Genomic DNA, 22,315 nt, shown 5'->3' with positions numbered 1-22,315 from the left:
GCTCCCACAGACCCCAATAAGAAAGATATGTAGCCAGTTTCTTTACAAAAGTAGGCTATTTCATTCTAGTATCTAGCAACCTGACAAACTGTGTTGCTATTACTATTCAAGTATTTTCAGGTTTGTATTGGCTTGCAGCAGGGGGAAGCCTCCACTGAAATGTTCTGCAGCAACTACAATTAATTTAGTAGTCATTACTTTTGCATTTCAAATGCAGCTGCCATGCTAGATGTACAACAGGGTTAGTGCTTAGATGGAAAGAAACTGGCAATCTTTTTACTTACAGGTATCAAGAGACACTGTGGAGATGAACAACATAAGCCAATGCTACAGAACTGACAGTCTCAACTACCAAAAACTGAGGGAATTGAGGTCAAAGAAGGCAGAAGGACTGGTGTCTCAGATGGAGAATATGTGAAATTCTCGCTAACATGAGACAGAACTGTGGCTCAAACCCTGTAACTAACAGGCTGCAAAATGACTTGACCTGTGATTCCTGCAGCTTAGAAGGCAGAACAAGGACTAGTATAGAGATTCCTTAAGCTGCTGTTATGCAGTACACGGCACCGCTTGCCTTCAACACAGCCTGCCTTTCCTTTGAACTTAATAGCCAAGAGTTTTAGGTGAGGGTTATTTTTTTTGTTTTTGTGGACTGCAATAAAAGAGATGAAAGATCCATATTCACTTTTTTCTTACACAATTATGTTTACATATACATGTTATAAAGTGGTCTTAATAGAAAAAGTATAAAAGAATGAATCAGAGAAATGAGACTCTAGTGTAACATCTGTTATACCTATTATAAGTACCGAGATTTTACACTTCTATCTTTAATGTATTTTTTCATACCCATAAAGACATTTCAACCATACTAAAATGAATAGTGTTATATTTTATTCAAACTTTAAAATGCATTTTTAAGATGACTTTGTATTTTTTATTAGCTAAACGGATATCTATTCAATAATGCCACGATTTAATTCTTAAAACATCAGCAAAAATATTACCCAACATAAGCTGCACAATTTCCTGCATATAAGTACAGTGAAGCTTGACAGAAATCTCAGCTGGCACCATAATGTGAATAAGCATGGCATTACCACTTGCCAATACACTGAGAGCTGAATTCTAGGATAAGAAATCAGGATTATCATCACACAAAAGCTACAAGACGACAATCCTGGTTTTAAACTTTTCAGAGACAGAAAGATGTATTTGTGAGGTATTTCTGTAATTAAATGAGCTCTTTTCTTAATTATTAAGCACTGGAACATTTCAATAACACATTCTCCAAACATTGTTTTAAAGTTGCTTACATATACACTGCAAAAATGAAAAAATAATTTCAAATCAGTGAATGTTTATTAAAATTGACAAAGGACTCCTTTTTTCATGAGAATATGCACAAAAATAAATTATTTTCTTGAAATCTCCAGTAAGAAGCCATGTGTGGAAAGAACTTTTTCACATACGACATGCTCAGAAGACTCCAGGTAGAAGCGAAGTTTCTCACAATTACTGACTGGGTTACTCACTAACTACTTTTATGTCTCCTCTCTAATTCTCTTTATTGTTACCTTAATGAAATAAAATTTCCTGTGGAGCTCCACCAAAGGAATGTGCTCAGGTGGATGCCATCTCGGGGCTCTGAGAATTTACAATAATTAAATATTCTTTTGTTTCCAAAGTCACCTCAGTGCTCAGACAAGATTAGATCCATGCCTGTTCCAGCTACACCAATACTGGTTAGTGTCACTGCCAAAACACCCAAGTGCTCAAGGGGAGGGAGAAAAATTGATATCAAGCAATGGGAAAGGACAAGAAAAGACATTGTATTCAAAAGATAAGACCAAAAAAAAAAAAAAAAAAAGGAAAGAGAAGATAAGCGAACAAAAATAATAATAAAAAATAATACAGCATGGAAGTACAAAACCACAGGTGACAAGAAGAACTGTGCTGAAAAAGTTGGCATGGTGCGAGAAGATGGATACAGCTGTGATAATACGGAAGAACTGAAAGCAGCCAACCTAATGTTGAAAATAAAATTTAGAGCATAGTTGATACAATTACTCATTCTTTGAACAGGAACAGAATATAAAAAAATACAACTGTGGATCAGAAATTAATCATGTAACTGCAAACGCAGACTAAATACATATCATCTGTCCTTGTAATACATATGGAGTGGGTTTTTTTGGGTGGACAAAATGAATTATGTATACAGACTTTGTCCAAGATAAATTTAAGCTCTGTAATTTGAACTAATGTAAAAAAGTATGTGGTAATTTCATCCCAATTACCAATGATGCGCTGAGTGGAGTGGCACAGACCAAGGCAGACCAATGCTCTGCAGCTGTCAGACAGACACAGTGCAGACAGCTCACAGCCTAACGGGGAAGTGTCTTCTGATGAAAATATGCAACATTGGTAAAAGTGTGAATTTACTGATGAAATTCAACCCAAACTGGAGGTTTCTGGAGGTACTGGAGGTACCACAGCTGTATTGATTATGCAGAGCTGAGAAACCATTGTAGTTTTTTTTTGTTCTGTTTCGCTTGCATGTTAGCCAGCTACTTACACTACTATGAATTCCCATTGTAGAACAGGCAAATGACTCCCGCTCAGTAATACTTTGAACTGCTAACAGCCTAGAACTTGTTTTAAGCTCTCACCCATGCTGAAGAGATTTGTTTCGGGATAAATGAGAGGACTGAGGAAGCATCACTGAGAAAGCTGTAAGCAACAGGAGATACTACCCAAAATCTTGTATGTCCTGAGCCAGACATTTCTGGAAGGCTAAGTGCTCAGACAGTAATGATGGGTGAACTATAATGTAGCTGTAACTTGGAGATCTGGTCAGAAGCTGGACCATGTAGTAGAATCACAGAATCATTACGGTTGGAACAGACCACTAAGATCATCTTGTTCAGCTATCAATCCATCGCCATCATGCCCACTAAGCCAAATCTATAAATGCCACAACAGGTAGGCTACAACAAAAGCAGTATAAAAACCTATGCATGTAACCACAGGAGGGAGCAGAGACTGAATTCCTGTTACAGAGGAAGGCTGGGGAATTTCTGACAGCAGAAGTCACTACCACCTGTGTACCTGTGTTCCACACTACAGAAAAACAAGAGCACACAAAAACTAAATTACCATTTTCTTCTCTTAGAATCACTTATCATCCCTGCAGAAGAGACTCCATCTGACAATTTAATTCCACAGAAACATCTTTGCTGGCAAAGCTGTTATACCAACTAAGCTCAATATATTGGTCACCAGGATACTGATCTTTTGGTGAAGTGTGAAGAAAAAAAAGATTTACAGCAGAGGTCATGGAGAAGAGTATTTCTAAGTGACAAAAACAAGTTCTTGAAAACATTTAGAATGAGGTAATACTAGAAAACTGCAAAACAATGACAACCTTGAAAGAGAGGGAGAAATTAATTTCAACTCATCTCATTGGAGTACAGTGTATGAACACTCCTTACCTCATCAAGACATCTTTCATACTGTTCTCTCTGATTTTCATTTTCAAGAGCCAGTGCTGAATTCTCTGCCTACAGCAAAACAATAAATAAATAAATCTATAGATTAATCAACAGGTATGTTGAAAACATAACAGTTCATAAAAAAACCTTAGGGTGCTTACTTTGTGCAATTCTTCAAGATTCAAACTAAAAATACACCACGTAATTTTGTGTGCATACTTAAAAATTGGAGAATCTGGTACATAAATTATGAGAAATCAACATATTTTTCTATATATTATGAACTTGAATTTAGGAATACTATCAGTGTTGAAAAAGGAAAATCTCTTAAGTGAGCTACACACAGTTGCTTCAGAATGAGTTTCAACTAATTTTCTTTTAAAGATCGAGAAGCTAAAACAAGGCTCAAGAAAGCTCTTTGTCTCCCAAGCATAACTTCATGACATGTAACCATAACACCACAGTCACTGCATTCAGATAATTACAACTATTATACCATTTACACTACTTGTTTCATTTTAAATGTTCTGTCAGTCTACAAAAGCTTAACAAATGCTGTTTCAAAAGAACTGTGGTTATACAATACAACAGCCATAACTCTAGTTAATATTTATAATTTGAGAGGAAAATTTAATGTCATTCACTATATGGAAAGATGCACAGTTATCGCTTCTATCGCTTTAAGAAAGGTCAATGATTCAGCAAAATAAAAACCCCAAAGTCCACTAAATTGAGTTACTAACAAGAATTCTAAAAGCAAACAAATTATAAAAATAAGATTAGGAAGGAAGAGTAAATGTACGCAATCTTTTAATACATTGAGAGAGAGTAAGGAATAAGAGGGAGGTAAGAAAGAAGGGCATAGAGTTTATTTACATGTGCAAATAAACAACCGTGTGGAATTAGTGCTTTATCTTGTAGTTACAGCCAAAGCTAACAAAGGTGGTAAAACACCTGGCACCATTATTTTCCCAATGCTTCCTCTCAATGGATTCAGCACATGGCTATAAAAAATCTGTGGGTGATCCTGCAGGGAGCACTGTGAGATGATGGAGCAAAAAAATACAGATGCAGAATTAAATAGCAAAGTAGAAGCAGAGCTGCAAAAGCAGCAGTAAGAAATCAGAAGCTGGAGAGTAAACAGTCCTCCCTACTGAAGACATCATCATATACAGTTATCAGTTTGCTTTTACAGATGCATTCCAGCAGATTGATTGATAAAAATAAAGAGATGATTGCTACATAAAAATCTATTTCTGTGACTTAAAGATCTTCAGATGTTTTCTCTATGACTATCACCTTAAAATGTCACACAAGATAAATACTTCCTATTGTTCTGAAGAAACCATTAAAGGATTAGTCTGCACGGCACTTTCACTTATTCATGGTGTACCTAAGGGTTTAATTATTTGAATTTTCATTTTCACTAACATAAAAATATACTGCGTGAACAGTCAGAAAATAGTTGGGGCAGATTGCTTCCATACAGAGATGTCGGAAGGAACTACTACATACACTGGCACTACACAAAATACCCAGAGAAATTATTTCTCTTACTCCGTTTTTTTAATCTTTGAATGCTATGAGGTTTCAAAATGGAAGCTAATCCAGCTTGGATTGTTAGCTGAATCTCTGATTTCAATGAGCTATTTGGTAGCCTAACTGCGAAGGAAATTAGGAAACCTGAACTTGCCAGCATTATAAATAAACAGTATGTTTCTTCTCTTATCAAGCCATAGTGGCAACATCTGTATAATAAAACCCTTTTCACAACAGTGGCTTCGAAAGTGTAGGGAAAGGATCTAACGCAGTCAGTGTTAGCTCAACTTCAGTGCTTCTTGATTGCTGAGCAAATCATGCCCACTTATTTGGCATTTTTGTAATGAGGACTGGACTAGGAGGGAACACTTGATCAATTTTATTTAAGACTCTGCATCAGAGAAAGCCACGGCTTGATACACAAAATCACTCTGTACTGCAACTGAATACTTGATAATAATCCACATTCCCCCAAAAGTATTCATTTAGAAAATGTTTAATAGCACTTGTGGTCTCAAACTCCTGCCTCCTCAACCAGATCTTCATTTATTTAACAGAAACCACTGGGTTTTGTTATTGTAAGCCTATTTGCTCTCACTCAGAGGGATCTGCCCTCCACTACTGCACATTCTGGCATCCTCTGCCAGACAGGCAAAGTAGGTCTCCTTGGAGAAAATCCTTATCCCATTTTATTTTCATTTTCTGGCCACTCTTTTTCTAAGCTAAGCCACAATCAGAAGCTCACACTTCTCACAGCATGAAAGCTGCTGCACCCAGAGGCAGTGGTAGGGAAGTACTGACTCCTGCGCAATCCCTTCTCCCACCCATAAACCAACAACAATGGCAAAAAACTGGATTACTGAGGATGGCACCCTCTTAGATACCACCTGAATTCCACGGTGATTTCTAGTTGTAGGCAAAGCGACCAACTAGGAATTTATGTACATTTTGTGTTACACGTGGAAATAAAATGTGGAAATAAAATGCCTCTCTCCTTCAGCCTCACAAATACTACTTGAGACGCAGACTAGCAAACTGCTTTAGGAGCACAACGTTCATCTCCTAGCAGTGTGCTTTCCTGGGGTATGATCCTTTCACAGCCAAAAATACCTGTGGCATAAGTTACCAGTACATGAAACACTGCAGGGGGCTTTTGGATCATTACAGGCATAAGGCTCCTACAAATGTCGAAAGCGAGGTGCTTCCTAGTTCCAATTTGAAAAAAAAAAATTCCTCCTCAAAGTGTCTCCAAACATTGGAAATTTAAAGATTTCAGTCAAGATTTGTGTGATGCCAGACAGCTTTCAACTGCCTTAATTAGAGACAACTGCCTTCTGAGTAGTGAGAGTGAATTCATGGAAAATCAGTTTGACAGTAAGAACTTCAGATTACTTTGTATAAAACAGAAGTTGCCTTTTCTTACAAGAGACTTTGTCAACTCTGATTTTAATCCTTTCCTCAGGAGGGAAAAAAGCCCCATAGATGAAGATGTGGGTCAGCAAAGACTTCTCTTTCCTTCACAAATGCTGAGGAAACTGTATTTCCATCTGTTTGCACCTGTATTTGCAACTGTACTCCCACTTATTTCCTATTTTATCTGAGACGACTAACAGGCAGACAGTACACTTGATACACTGAGGTGCACTCCTGCTGAAGTCGATATTAATCTGCTGTTTATTTTCCATGAATGCAGACACATACCAGATGCAAAGAAAAACTGTATTTCTTTTCACATGACACAATACTTCCTTAAAATCAACTATTTTTGGGGGGGGGCAGAAAGAAGCTCCTTGGTTCACAGTGATCTGTTGCTCTAGATGGTATAGAAGATATGAGGAGGCAGAAGGCAGCCTTAGCCTTTGTCATGTTTCTGAGAAGGTGCTACTATACTGGATTAGTAAGGGCAGGCCAATTAAAATTTTAAAAGAGTAAAATGGTGATGATAATTAGCTCTAGGTCACCTTAACCACAACACACAAGGAATATAAATTCAAGCAGTACAATTACATAAACATCAAACTCTTATTGAAAGCATTTTCACTTGAAGTCTCAAATACAATCTTCGACATATCCTGAACGAATAACAGATATAATGAATAACAGAACACACTACAGCTTTTTGCCTGACAGGAAAAAAAACCAAATCCCTCTGCTAACAGCCCCCAAAACAACAGGAATTGCTGCCTCCCCAAAGGCCTTCATCAGCAGTAGGCTCCGAGCTGAAAAATGCCTTGCTGCCTTCTAGCTCACAGTTTTTTTCTGAATTTATATGTTCAAAGCACAAGATATCCTCACTCACACCAATGGTGTGGCACCGCCTTTCAGCTAAATAATGCTAGACTATAAATAGCTGAAAATCAACATGCTTATAACAAATATGCTCATATCAATACAGACATTTAGAGATGATTACTTACATTCTGTCCTCTTCCCTTTTAACTAGTTTAGAGGCGTAAAGCAGGTTTTGCCTACTAACTATAATTTGTTCAACACTTAGCGATGTTTACAAGAAGTGGCAGACACACTGTCATGTCTGAGAATGCCACGAGACAGCAGATCTCCCCTAGCCTTGCAGCTACAAGTGGCACTTGAGAGGACAGCTTTCACTTAACATCCTGTAAAAGCCGCTCCTGTGCACTTCTCAAAAGGACTGAAATACTCACAACATGTTTGAAAATGAGATTTGGATTTGCTCCTCTACAGTGTTTTTCAAAAAGCTTAGCCTTAACCTTTATGTCCCTTGATTTATTAAGCTAGGAGAACAGTAACAACATTTTGTTGTCTAACCTGTTCCAATGCGCTATGAATTAGGACCCGATGGGTATATTGGGGTCTTTAAGTGATGAATTATTTCATGTACCTGTTAGGGAGTCTTCAAGAAGCAGTCCTTTGCACTTTTATAACCACAATGAAATGAATTACGCCACTTCATTTTCTACCAGAAGACACGAATAAAAGAAGCACACAAAACCAGATTTCCTTATTCAACCATTGAGACAACATGAAAGGATGGGGGAAGGAAGAGAGAAGAAAGGAAAGGAGAGTAAGCATTTACTTTGCACGAGGGAAAAGGAGATGAAGGTCTAAAGGTCGTGTGTCAAGTTAGCAGCTCAACGTCCTTTGAAGGTACCATCAATAAAGGTCAAGAGGAAATAAGTTATGACAGTGAACTTTAAAATCTCTAACAGAATGTTACAACAGCGGTTACCACGTGCAGTTCTTTGTTATTCATACTTAGCCATTAGTGCATTTACAGAAAGGTTTATTGATTTACACAAACACTCATTTGTCATGTCCTATGCGGTATATTAATAGCTGTCCAACCACTTCAGAAGCGCTCAGCAGTTTTTTTCATGCTTTCAGCCTCTGATTTTGTATACTTCTGTAGCCATGGCTGCATACAGCAAACTATTAGATGCCAAAGCCTGTTGGTAAAAGTCAGTAGCAAAGTTACTGCAATACTTCTATAGGTCCTTAGGGGATTTTTTTCTGCTAAGCTGCCACTTTAAGAACAGCTAACCACTTGAACCACTCTGTATCATTAGTTGCAGGAGATTCTGCATTATTCTGCCTGTTCTATACAGAAAATTTATCCTTTGAGAGACTGAATCAGTAATAACACTTTCTTTTCAATTAGACAAACTGCCAGATAAAAACTCAACAGCACCATTACATTGGCCAGAAGTACAGAAAATTATACCTTTGTTTTTAAATCAACATAATGATAGGAACAGCAGCCTTAATTTATCCTCAGCAGCGCGTAACCATTTCCACTGGCCTCTATCCATTATCCTTCCTTGCAAGCAGTGAGATGCGAGCTGCCCCTTACAGCCCACTGGCACTGTTTCCACCTTCACCCTTTCCACAGAACCACACTGGAGCACCACAGAGCATCTCCCTTCATATTTCCTTTCAGCATGACACAACTGTCTTTTCTCTTCAGCCACACTTACAAAATTTGACATATTTTATCTGAAATATCCAGCCAACATTCAACTCAATTCAAATGAAGCGATGAAAGCAACACATATGCAAATTTAAATAACAAAAATAGAGAACAGGGTTAATCATAATTCTGTCTATCAGAAGGCCATGTTGAACCTTTCTGGGCAGTACCACTAGGGATTATTCTCGAACTTAAAATCCTTGTTATTTTCAAAAACTTGATTTAACTGTTTCTAAGAAAATGCAGCCCAAGGTCTGTGCAGCTATGTATGATGTTTTACAAATTACTGATGAGCTGATTCACGTATTTAAACATGAATTTACACTGGAAATTATATTTGCTTTAAAGCAACGGATTTCATTCTGATAGAGCTTAAAACATAGGACTTGCCCTTTGTTCAATAGACATGCAGGAGATGCAGGGAGAGCTGGACCCAAGCTCCTGGTCAGGGCTGATCAGCATCAAGCTCCCTCCTCCCCCCTCACATGAGAAGAGGCAACAGGTGTTCAGTGGTGAAGCCAACTTCTGGTAAGAAGGGGATAACTATAAGCTCATCCTTCAAATCTACTTATGCTGGATGAATGTCTGAACTTCAGCAGCTGAATCAAACAAACTAAACCAAGTGATTCATACACTGCTGATGAAACTGACTCCTAAAATATATGAAAAAAAAACCAGACCCTTTATATTCCTGTGAATTCTTCTGTGAAATCTATTAAGGCTTTTTTTTTTTTTTTTTTTTTTTTCCTCAAGAAGTTATTGCTGGAAATTTCTATCTGGTTCTGAATGGTAATATTTGTCTTTTATATTTCATTTGATTCTAACGTATTTAAGAATGACAAGCCTTTAAAACCTTCAGCATTTTCCTTTCTGACGCCACAGAAATGTCTGGAGTTGACATTTTAAAGAGAAGGTTAGGTACAGTTCTAGCAGAGCAGGCTGCATCGTAAGCCCAGGCTTATCTTCCAGCAAATATACACCTAAGCTACCAACAGATCTATCAATAATAGCTTTGTCTGTTTACTTGCATGCAAATTGCAGCAAACAGCAAATTCTAGCATTATTTACTGAGACTATAATAGACTTACAATATGCTCACACCTGATGCATTGTCAGTACAGACCTTTGAATAAATAGTAGAATTATAAAGGATGGTTTTGTTTTTTTTTTCTAAAACTCTTCCAAATGATCCCAGACAAAACATTTTTCGAGGACAAGAAGAGAAACATGTAATTGAGAACCAACGGGAAGCATAAAGCTGAATGTACTTCCTGTAGTTAAGATATAAATGGTATCCATGACAGGATGCAAAATGTGTATGTACTTGATAAAACATAGAAGTATGAGCATGGGAAAAAGCAGGACTCCTGTTTTTTATCATTTATCCTCTGCACAAAGCAACTGTGCCCACAGCAGGAGTTTGGAACTAGATGATCTTTAAGGTCCTTTCCAACCCAAACCATTCCATCATTCATACTAAGAGCACCTTGGCATAAGGCAGTGATCTGTGCAGAGGACCAGGCAGTCACCCAGTGAAAATAATGCTCCTGGCCCGCCTGAGGAGAAGCAGCTGATGATAATGAAGAATCAATCACAGGCAAGATAATTCTTCCTCACAGCCAGGCAAGCCCAGGAAGCTGTGTGATACAGAAATGTTGGCTTGGGAAGTCAGGAAAGGGGAATGCTGGAGCTCATTTACCCTTCCCATCCATGCCTCCCTAGGGGCACCTCCCTAGAAGCATGTACATGGGGATGAAGGTACAGTCCACAATGCCATCACACAAATGTGAGAACTAAGAGTGAAATTTTATGCAACCAACAGTGTATGTGTGTCACAAAAGTGGCTTATTTTCTAATTTTCAACTATTTACACTTAGCGATCTTTTCCCCTGCAAACTCTGAAGCAGAGGCAGCTGCTCAATCTTTTCTTTCCTCTTGTTTGAAGTGATTTGTCTCCATTTATAATACGCCATCCCTGAAGAACTCCGAGGCTCTCACTCTAACAGATTTACAGTGCTTCCCCATGTAATATTAACAGGCAGTTACTGCTTCCATCAAAGAACTAAAAATAAAATCCCTGGTCTATGAAAAAAGTATTTGGGCCTGAAATTGTAACTGAATCAGATTCTTACAATTGATGTAGGTAGATAAAGGCAAGTAGTGTGGACTTGATTCATCCTGAAGGACATTTGGCGTTTAATATTAACCTAATATTTAACCACACACATAGCTTTCTATTCAGAACCCTTAAATTAATTTACCTTATCATATTTCTTCAGTTGCATTTGTTTCCTTTTTTTTTTTTTTTTTTTTCCTGGCAGAAAGACCAAATTGTTCAGGGAAAGCTCTAATTCTTTGAAATTAACAGAGCAGCTGCAAGCCTCTGACTGCCTACAGACCCAAGATTGAAAGGTGATTAAAAAAATAGTGAAACCATTTTCAAATAAAATATTTGCTTTCATTTGAAAATGAACTTTTTGCAGAAGATTCAGATAAGACTTAAAAATTGTACTGATATGTATACACACATATGTACAAATATTTGTGCAGTACAAGTATTTGCAGGGCTTTAGGTACTTCAAAAATAATATGTATGGCAACATTTTTTTTTAAAGTCACTTGACTAAAAACAAAATACAAATTCTCTTTGAATAAAATAAAAATCAGATGTTTAGCAAAACTCATATGCTTTTGGGACACTACTCCAAGCAATGAGAAGGACAACGTTAGAATTATATAAAACTTTAGACAACATCTCCTTCAAATCTTGGCAGTTTTGACCATGAGGTTACTGACACAGTCACAGTTTTCTATTTTCAGTGATTCCAATTATCCACACCTTCCCGAGTAGCACACTCAACTCCAAGGTTAATCTAACACAGAGCATCAAAAGAATACAGCTTCCAGATTTATGTATGAAAATTATTATTTGGGCAACTTTTTCTAACAGAATCCATTTCTTATTTTTCCCCACTTGTTTAGCTGGGATTTTCATATTAAATACAGGCAACAATACTATCAATTCATGGCCTTGGGAAGCAAGCATGCAAAAGAAGCCCAAGAGACAGTTTGTCTTTAGAAGACCCTCAGACCTCAGTATCTGCTTATAGGAATAAGCCACAAAGGCCTTAAGTTTGTTTTCTTCAAAAAGGTGAAACTCACAGATTTAGCTTTTCTTCTTAGCAATTATAGCACAGCTTTTCAAAGTCTGCAGGGCACACTACCAATAAGCAATTCAGTAATATAAAGCAATTTCAGAATCTAATTAATTTTAAAAAATAGTGATGATGTATTTTTTCTTTATAAAATTAAAATGATGGTCAAAGTAACTAAGTAGAAAATTAAGTATTAAATTAAGTAGAAAAAAGCCAAGGATTTTACACATCTTAAGGTAGGCATATTTTTTAGATTTCTGAAAATCCTATTTACCCAGATCAGCTTTTCTCTATTAAAGTTTTTTTTTTTAATTTTTATTTTTTTCTACTACTACCAGAACAAACATAGCATGAAATTTCACAGGTTAACACAAGCAATAGTTTTCCTGCTTGAACGCAAACTTTCAGGGCTCTTCATGCACCCGAATGAAAGGGATGTTAATAAATGATGGTAAAATGCAAACGTGGATCTACAGTTGGCACTCTTCTCATGAACACCAACCTACCCAACACTCTGCACTCCCAAAGAAATTAAGGAACTGAGAATGCTTTAGGTTGATAATAGAAAGAGAGGATCCAAAACTATTATGGATTCCTGCCTTTTTTTCCCTGTATATCCTTTACTGTATAATAAGCAATATCATTCACTGTCTCCCTAAAGCAGTTATTTTGGTGTTCACTGAAAGCTGAGGCAACAGATGTTTTGCGTTGTCTCAGAGAAAGAGGATAATTAATTTTTATCGAGAAATATTTTTTTCCCCTATTTATTCAAAACCTTTTCATTTAGTTAAAACAAGAATAGTTCTACGAAATAGAGTAATTTCATCTGACAGCCTGGAAAACACCTCATATAATGAAATGTCACATCCATTCTCTGTGTGATGAGAAACTCAGAGCAGATCTCTGATATCCAATGATTCCTTAAGTAGGAAAACCAGATTTTCTTGTACAAATAAACATGTATGATTTCTAATGAAATGGCAAAAAATTCGTAAGTGGTATTCCTTTTGCAACAGATTTAAAGAACTACATGTTTATCACTGACAGAATCAGAAAATATTTTTAAACGCAATAAAATACAAAATAAGTTATTTTCCTCGTTTTATAACATATTTTATTCTATTCCTTTAAAGTTAAAAGGTTTCCACCACAATGTACTATTAATGTCAACCGCTTCACAAGTCATAACGTAAATTTATAGCCAGTTTCTCTGTTTTTAACTACACTGCAGCACTGAGTTATTTCTGAAGGCTAAGTTTCCTGCAATTCCCGTTTCTTCATCACAAGTCATCCACAGGTTAACAGCCCCAGGTACTCAAAAATGAACTTCTTTTGATGGCTTCAGTGATGTCTTTCCCTTCCAGGTAAGAAGGTGAGAAGCAAAGGGAAGCAGAACAAGGTATTGGTTCACTGTGTTACAAACAGCACTGAACAGCATACAGTGTGCAGAAATTGTTTTGTAGCCAATAGCTAACTTCTAATAGCTGAATCACAACATTACTGTTCATTTCTTGCTAACAGAAATGAAACTGAACTTTCAAACATCAGCTTTTGTCTTCTGAAAGCTTTGAATGCTTTTCTTTTTCTTAAAAGACAGAAGAAGTACCAAACAGTGCCCTCACTGCACACAGTCATATGCAGTAGGCTTAATTCTTCATGGATATTTGCTAAATGTTCTGCTCATTTTGTTTTTAATCTTTGAGAGCAGAACAGTGAATTTGCAAAGTAATTGCATTTTGCTCAACAGAAAAATAACACAGACTCTCTTCCATCTCTTTAAAAAGTTTCAACAGCTTGGAGCTCCGCCTGCCTTTCCTGCCCTGCAGACTATGCTCACTTCACAGAATGAGAAGCCCTTAGAAGCTGCCTGGTGTAGCAGCCCCCATTTATCACAGGTAGGTTTTACCATCATGCCAGTGATGCCAGGTGCACCCACATTGTCTGCTTGTCTTGGCTGAGCAGCAAGTGTCTTCCTTACCTGACCTTTCTCACCATCCCACCAAAATGGCTGTGACCAAAATCTTACATGGCTTTGGAGCCAATGGATGTGGTTTCTCTGACAGGGAACTGGGGGAGGAATGCCAACCGTACAGGGCTTGAACAGAGCTTGGCTAAAGTATACCATGTCCCACAGCGCAAAGAGAAGACCTGCCCATTGGGAAGACTTTCCCCTAAATAATACAGAAATGTGCCAGAGGTGTTTTTTCACTTGGGTAACTGCACAGCTTTGTATTTCATGGAAATAGAAAATACGAAGCTGTACAGAAATATGAACATTAAGGTCAGCTACATGGAAAGTAAATCTAATTTTAATTATATATTATGTGCTATGATAAAATACTAAATACTTTCCTGTTATTTATTTAATCTTCCTTTTAAGGATAGAATATTTATGTCTGACTTTATCTACTGTACTTTTATTTGCTGGCAGACTATACCTCCAAGAGGTTCAAGAGAAGACTTAAGACTACACATTAAGAGAGCACATAACAAACTGCAGAAGTTGTTAAAAAACACAAGCTTTGGTAACAATAGCACTTTCATGTGGATTGTGAGAGGAAACAATTGTTTCTTAAATGCTAGATGCATTACAGAAAGGACACTCATTAATGTACTGTATTTAAAATCACTTGCTTCTTAAAAATAAGAATGGAACATTTTAAGTCAAATTCTGTGAGACTTGGATGTGCTCCACTAAAAAGCTTGGGCATAAAAAGTGAGGCAGCTCAACAGCCTGGCTCTGTTCTACCTAATGAGCCAAATTCACATGAATAAGCACAACTCGAGAGCTGCCTCTGGAACTGCACCCACCTGCACAGGTCCAAATTTGACACAAAATAGCCAAATATTCTAACACTAGTACCAAGCATGTGGAAATGTTGCTGTTATCTTATTTCAAGCTGCTGTTCAGAACCAGTATCAGTGATTAATCCATTGGCCTAAAGGGAAAACGCAGAGAAAAGAACAAAAACAAATCAATGTGTGAAATACTATGCAATGTAATATATACCCAGGATCGATCATATTACTGCTCTGTCAGTACAGTCTGCAATTGGGAAATATCCCTGCCTGGCAGAGGTCACTAGCAGGGCAAATCAGTTGCTTAAAAACATCAGAAGTTCTCATTTCTTATTTCTATTCAATCTCTCTGTGAAAAATAGAGTTTTCTCCTAATATTAGCATGTCCTTTGTTACAATGAACTAAGAATGCCTGGTTTTATCCATGTAATTCAGTAATATTTTGAATAGTTACCCTTGGGACACTGTGAAGGACAAAATATTTGATAAAAAGAGTATAAAGAATGCTAGCACTGGAATAAAAATAACAACAATAACAAAAATCCTGTCCCACAAAGAAGGACCAAGAAGACACAAGTTGTTTCCTTAGTGGTGAAGTTAAGTCAATACCACACCAAGCAGGTCTGCAAAGATCTGCTAAGACTGGCTCAGAGGCTGCTATGGTATTGTTCTGCCAGGGCTAATATCTTGGATTTCAAGAGAAGTTAATTAGTCCCAATGAAAATGATGCTTCTGCTACCTGCACTATTTTACCTGACAGGGCACTATAAAAAAAAGACTATTTTTTATAAAGCATGTAACACAGCTTCTTTCTGGGTTTCACTCATCTTACTTAAGTTTAATCAAATTAATGTATGTATTCAGTGACCAATTACCTTCGCATGGCACTGGGGAGACATTACAATGTCTAACAGAAATGTCTCTGTGATGATATGGATCAGATTTAAGGTTACAGAAAGAACATTCATTGATTATTTAAGAAAAAGAATATTATAACTGTCATTGTTGATAATTGAGGTTAAAGCAGAATGACATTAAATGCAATATAGAATGGCTGAAAATTGTCCAGAAGCAAGCAATAGACTTTTCCTATGGTCCAAGGCAGCAAACTCCTTTAGGCTTAGAAGAAGAAAAAGGAAAAGCCTTAGCTGCTCAGTCGCATGACCTCTTCACTGAAAAACCTGTCTCAACACTAAGCCAGCAAGAGGAATGCTAACCAAGAACAAACAATGCAGGAGAGGAATAATTTAGCTTCTCCTATAAAAACCACAAACCTCAGATCTATTTCTTCATCTGATCCAAAACAGCAATTACAATAACTTCACAAAGGATTTTGCCTGGCACAATAACCATCTCTTGGTATTTTACTGCCAGATTTGTTAGTACTCTTCTTTCCTTTCCTTACAACTTACTGAAAATTTAAAAGAAAAATTCGATCTTACGTCTTGCTTCCTCTTTTTAAAACTGTTTTTTTTTTTTTTTTTTTCCTAAAACACTTCAATACTAAGACCAAGACTATTAAAATCAGAAAGATTTTTCTTGAAGAACACATCTTTGTTGGAAGACAGTGGGGAAACCTGGAAGTTTACGAAGGGGAGCAGTGAGCAGTTGTAATTACTAACTGGATGCTTTTCTCTTATAAATAACAGCTAGGTCTTGCATGCATACATACTAACCAGAACACATGTGTTGGAAGGCACAGTTATCATGGGTATTTGTGTAGAAAGGGAAGAAGCTCTGCCCTCTAGATGGCAGGATGCACCTGCATATTCCAGCTGCAACTGCAGAACCCTGGCAGGCAATTTAATTCCTCCACCTGCACAGGCACCGTGGGCACAAAAGATGAAGTGGCAGTTCTGGGTCTCAGCAGAGAGGTGACATCTGCTCATGGCTAAAGGCAGAGCAGGGGCTACCCCTGCCTAGGACCCAGTATGAGCTGTCTGTTGGGAGGCAGAGAACAGGAGCTCCAGCTGAGAAGAGACAGCGCAGAAGTCTGTCCAGGCACCCTATGGGAGGGGGAGCTTACAGCTGGCAGCAACGGGCAGCATCTGAAAACCATTAATTCAAAAACACCTGAGGGGGGAGAAAATAGATTGTTTTGTCAAAAAAGAAAAACAAACTCCTCCTACTTAGCATTTAATAGAACCACTACCAAAAATCACAGCCCTGTGTAATGGACCAAAATCATACTGTTCCATATTTGATGTATCTATTCTCTTTATATATTTATTACTGATCTTAAAATCTGTGCTTGTCAACATGACAGATTATGCAGATTTAAAAATAACTGAGTATTTTCTGCTGTAGATTATTAAAGTGGCTGCATAATAAAGGCAGTGAATACTGAGTTTCACAAGTACATTAACTGTTAAGTCTTCACATGTGTAGTTAGACATGCAGACAACAGCAGAGCCAGACCCACACTGTGACAGGCACTTCTATGATGCAGGTCAGTGTACCTCTGATAATTCTAGTAATTTGGGTGTAATTAGAGCTGCCCAGAATCTCTAATTTTGTATTCCTGCAGAGATGGAAATCACTACCAAACTAAGAAAAAGTTCACCACCATGTGAACCTCATTATTGTTTCATCATTTTCCAAGACTAGTGAACAGGAATGTAAAGAGAAATTGGTTTTTTTTCTATGCACGAGTTATAAGGGATTCAGTTCTAACAGCTGAGGTAAATTAATTGGGATATGCACCCAGTAAAGGTCCACGGAATACAGGGCTATTCTTCGTGGTGCTACTTTGACACAAACTGCAGCTATTTATTTAGCTTATGAAGTATATGACTTCCCTTACTGCCAGCCAAATTGCACGCATTATTATGCAAATTAAAAATATAAGATGTGATTCTAAAATCTGTTACAGAGAATTTTCCCCCTGAAATGAGTGCCACTGTGAAGGATGAGAAGGCTGGCAAAAGGAGCTTTTGTAGAAGCCAGCCAAGAGTGCATACCTGATAGAGACTATTTAAAAAAACTCCTGAGTCCCACTCTGAAATGATAGATGTGTTGGAACAAACACAGTCACCTAGATCTATAACATACTGTTAGAAAACCTCATTTCACTCAGCAAGGAGAGTGAATTCTCAATTGCACCACACGCCTGAAAGCTATAAAAGGTAAGTTACATTATCTCCTGATTACGTGCAAGGAAGCACTATATATGGAGAGAAGGGCACTCAAAAACCACCATTATTTAAGTTATAAAAGTCAGACCGAGGTATCAGATTCCTTCATTGCAACCTAGCACAGACTCTTTGTGCAGAACATGGTTAACATTTATTTCAATAGAGAAAATTTGACAAGCTTAATAAAACCAAGATGATTTTCCTTGACTTCCATGACTTACCCTTTCTCCACTGCCAACACCTATTTCTCAGATCTTCTGGCACCAAATCATTATTCCTGCAGACATATTCATTATTGTGAACTATTCAAAGAGTGTTTGTTCCTTCAGCCAAGTAAGTGCCACACAGAAAGAAAACTCCAAGAAAAAAGCTATTGCAACAATTCAGAATATCATAGAAAAACTGAATTGATAATCTGTTCTCACAATAAATACAAGGAATTACAGCAAAAAATTTGAAATGTTCTAAACTCAGTTCTCCTTAATGTTTTGTAAAAGTTCTAGAGCTGAATATTTTCTCTAGAGGATCCTACAGTTTGCCTGTAATTTTCACGTGTGTATGCACCATCACTTGAGCAAAAATGAACACAACAGGTAAAGTAAGCAAATTTCTAAGCAGTATCCTGACTCAAACAGCAATGTAAATTAAAAATTCATATAAGAGATATTTTTTTCCACCTGGAAGATGTTGGATTCACTGCCCTGAATTTAATGCCTATCTACTTGAGAAGATACAAATTAGGAGGAATGTAAGTTTCTTACTCTCTTTCTAACATGAAATATCTTGCTCAAGATTAGGAAGCCATTAACTTTTATTAAAGCCCAAGATCAATACATAAGCAAGCTGAAGGAGAAAAAAATCTGATACACACCAGAATTCCTTTTACTACAATCAAGAGTATGACATGACAAATAAATGCAGTTTTATATACTGAACTCTATAAGCTTTCCATTTTAGAAGTCTATAGAACAGGAATATTAGTCTGAACATATTGTATTCATCACTGAATTAGCAAATTTTGAAAGAATACCACTACCTGGAAATCTCCTAGCAGAAAGAAGAGTCAATCTGAAAGTCTTTAGCTTTTCACCAGCCATCAAAGACTCAGAAGCTCCAAATATTGTGACCAAATCTAAAATATTTAACTTCTGGACTGCTATGGTGATGCTTCATGGGAGATGCAGCTGAATTTTTTTTTTTCCTAGACTTAGAAAAGAAAACACTACCAATATCTCCTGTCATTTGGACTAAAATTCAAAAGAGGCACAAGGTTTGAGTTTAGAAACTAAGTACTGTAAGCTTTCATTGAAAACTAAGTAGTCAGAAAAATGAGATAGGCACAGCCTCTCCATGCCTTTCCCACCAGTCATGGGGGCAGCGATTTAATGTACAGATTAATGTTAAAGCACTAATTTCAAGAGATGGAACTGTTTGGTGGAACAGTGGGTCAGAAGTCCCTCTGTAATGAGAACAGCAAATAGTCACAGCAATAAATAAGAGAGAAAATCTGAACAGCTCTTCCAATGGACAGAGCTATTTTCAACCTCCCTGTGTAAATTCATATCCATATTAGATTTTTCTTGATTCTTTATGATTTACATTAAAAAGTGCAAGGGGAGAGAGAAAACAGGATAGTTCTTTCAGTTCCTTAATATTTTAAATGTCTGCAATAAGTTCACTCTTTTTTCTTAAGTACTCATCACATACTAACTTAATTCAATTAGTCTACTAAGAAGGTTTGTATTCATTCGCCTTCTATATGAAGATATCATTTTTATTAATATATCTCAGCTGACAAGATGCATTCACACTGAAAGTAGTTCAATTGTGTGGCATCTAAGAAGTTTCATGCACTCATCTGCAGTATGTTGAATGGATGAAGAAGCTGCAATGGAAGATGTGAAGGGCAGGAAAGAACAGCTTGGCAAAAACAGGGTACGAGCATCTGGCAAAGAGATCACAGCAGGAAAGGGTGAAAACAGATGGCAAAGAGGAAAGCATCCTAGAACATAAAGGAAAGGAGTGACAGGTAGCAGCCATGAGATTTGCTTCTCAAAGGTCAGAAACAACTGAGCCACTGAAGACCTACAATAGAAGAGTTCAAGCATCACAAATGATAGAATGCATTCATCATGATAGTACTTATTCATGTTTCATCTGAAAATTTACTGATTTCTTGGATTGTCAGAGCAGTTTGACAGTAGTGTTACCAGCAAACAGCTAGAATCAACTGGGCTGTATCTGAGAGCAGTGATGAATCATTATAAGACTTTGTACAACTTTGGAAATATGATTTTTCCTGCTTCATCTACTGATCCCTCACTATTAAAAAAAGAGTTCTTAGGCACAGCTCAGAAAACAAATTATAAAAGTCTCCTAGAGGAAGGAAGATTTAAAAGTAAAATAATCCAATAATTAGGATTAAGTAGGTTGGCCTTTGGTGACGGCTCAGCACAATGAACCAAATTATGTCCAAGGACCACTGAACCAAGGAATGGTCAAGACTCTGGGAAGACACCTCTGGCTCAACCAGATTGGATGCACTGGCCAGAACAAAACTGATTGCTACAGAATATTTAAAACATTGCTACAAAATATTTAGAAGTTACATCATTTTTAAATGCAGTAGAGGGATTCAAATTCCTTATGAGCTGAAGTGAAGCAACAATGTACACAAGAAGTTTATCCAATTATTTCCAGAACTACAGGTTCTTTGCCCCTAGATAATGCATGGCTTTTTTTTTTTAAATGAAAAATGATTTATTTTTCTTATCAATTTACATTGCAGTATGTGGAAAATGAGAAGGAAAAAAAGGAGAATCAGGCAAGAGCAAAACAAAATCACACTCCTAAAGAATAAAGCTCTCTTCTCGAAAAGGAAATAAGTCACCTTCTCCTACCTCCTTATTATCTCTGTTAAAAACACGTCTCTCTTCCTCTACAGGGCAGAAAAGCATAATACGGGAAATACTTGACATACTTCCTCATTTGTTTAATGGTGATGATTCAATGGTGATACAAAGGAAATTACCCATTTAATACTCTTGAACATTTAGCTTATTATCCTGAATGAGTTTTCTCCCAAATGTTCAATTTATTAAAACAAAACACATCTTTCTATGATGAACTGCAAGAGGGCAAGACGGCAAACTTCTATAATTAAAATCAGAGCTCTTCTCTGGCAGATATCGGTTTTAGTGCAGCTTAGTTTGCTGAAACTTATCACCGAGTCTCACTCTCTCAAAAGCAATCAGATTTTGACAAATGGATTGGGCTTTTTATTTGATAATTTCAATATTGCAATTTAATGTTGCCACTCCAGTGGCTTGCAATTTGATGTAAAGATGCAAGGTTGTAAACAGCTTTCAATAATTAGTTTCCAGGACCAATGGAAATTGTGCCTATAACAGAAGACCTGGAAGGGAAGTTAGAACATTCAGCAAACCAAGGCAACCACTTCTTTGCTGGTGATACTTGTTTTAATTGTTATGTATATACTGTGTGTTTAGCAAGGTGTTAATTGTGTCCCTTCATAGGCTACAGTAGGCAAATAATCTCTTTTGAAGAGTAAAAACCTGCCCACAGCAGAGAGGTTGGAATTAGATGACTTCAGGTTCCTTCCAAACCAAGCTATTCTGTGATTCTGTGAAACGGGCCTCCACATAAGCATGAATTCCCCATAGCAAGGTAATGGTACACCGCACAAGTAACAGAGAGTAATGGAGCAGGACTGTGTCTGTGATCACAAGAGGCATGCACACTCAGTCATGAAACGGAACACGTGCTAGCAGGAACATGATATTGTAATCTAAATGCAGACACTGCTCATCCCATCTCAGGTGGACGTACTGCTTGGTGCACTGTGTGATGCATCATTCAAACCCTCTCCTGCCATATAGCCCAACAAGCCTCACAGGAGGCAGCACACCTGCACTTCAGTTACAACAATGACATACTTCTGGTGATCTCTGGAAAGATCAACTGTGGGCTCTTCAAAGGGCAAATAAGGAGTCAATCCTGGGTATACCTGCACAGGGGAGCCAGCACACAAAGAGGGTTGGAATTCAGATTCTTTTATTTTTCCTGCAGAATTGCCTAGGATCTATAATTTAGACACAAAACTTTAATTCTGCCTCTTCTATAATCTGATTTACTTTATGCTTCATGTGTAAAATACACTACCCACAACCAGACTAAGCCAGAGCATTAAGGCCTGAGCTGTTTTCATGTCCTTGAGTAAAGGTATGA

At 37.3% G+C, this 22,315-nt stretch overlaps 1 protein-coding gene across 9 annotated transcripts in view; it reads right to left on the bottom strand.

Annotated features, from left to right (window-relative positions):
• Positions 1-22,315, bottom strand: part of NCKAP5 (NCK associated protein 5) — a 377,529-nt gene that overhangs the window by 100,551 nt on the left and 254,663 nt on the right. For all 9 annotated transcript variants that reach the window (XR_008204905.1, XR_008204904.1, XM_052676201.1 and 6 more), the window contains one exon: positions 3,495-3,563. Coding sequence is in view for 7 of the 9 variants with exons in the window: in XM_052676201.1 (XP_052532161.1) it covers positions 3,495-3,563 (69 nt within the window). In the remaining 2 variants the exon portion in view is untranslated. The remainder of the gene's footprint in view (positions 1-3,494; positions 3,564-22,315) is intronic.

Source organism: Tympanuchus pallidicinctus, unplaced genomic scaffold, assembly GCF_026119805.1.
Source record: "Tympanuchus pallidicinctus isolate F22 unplaced genomic scaffold, pur_lepc_1.0 scaffold15, whole genome shotgun sequence".
In the NCBI taxonomy this organism is placed as follows: Eukaryota; Metazoa; Chordata; class Aves; order Galliformes; family Phasianidae; genus Tympanuchus; species Tympanuchus pallidicinctus.
This window is presented reverse-complemented; position numbering and strand designations above follow the sequence as displayed.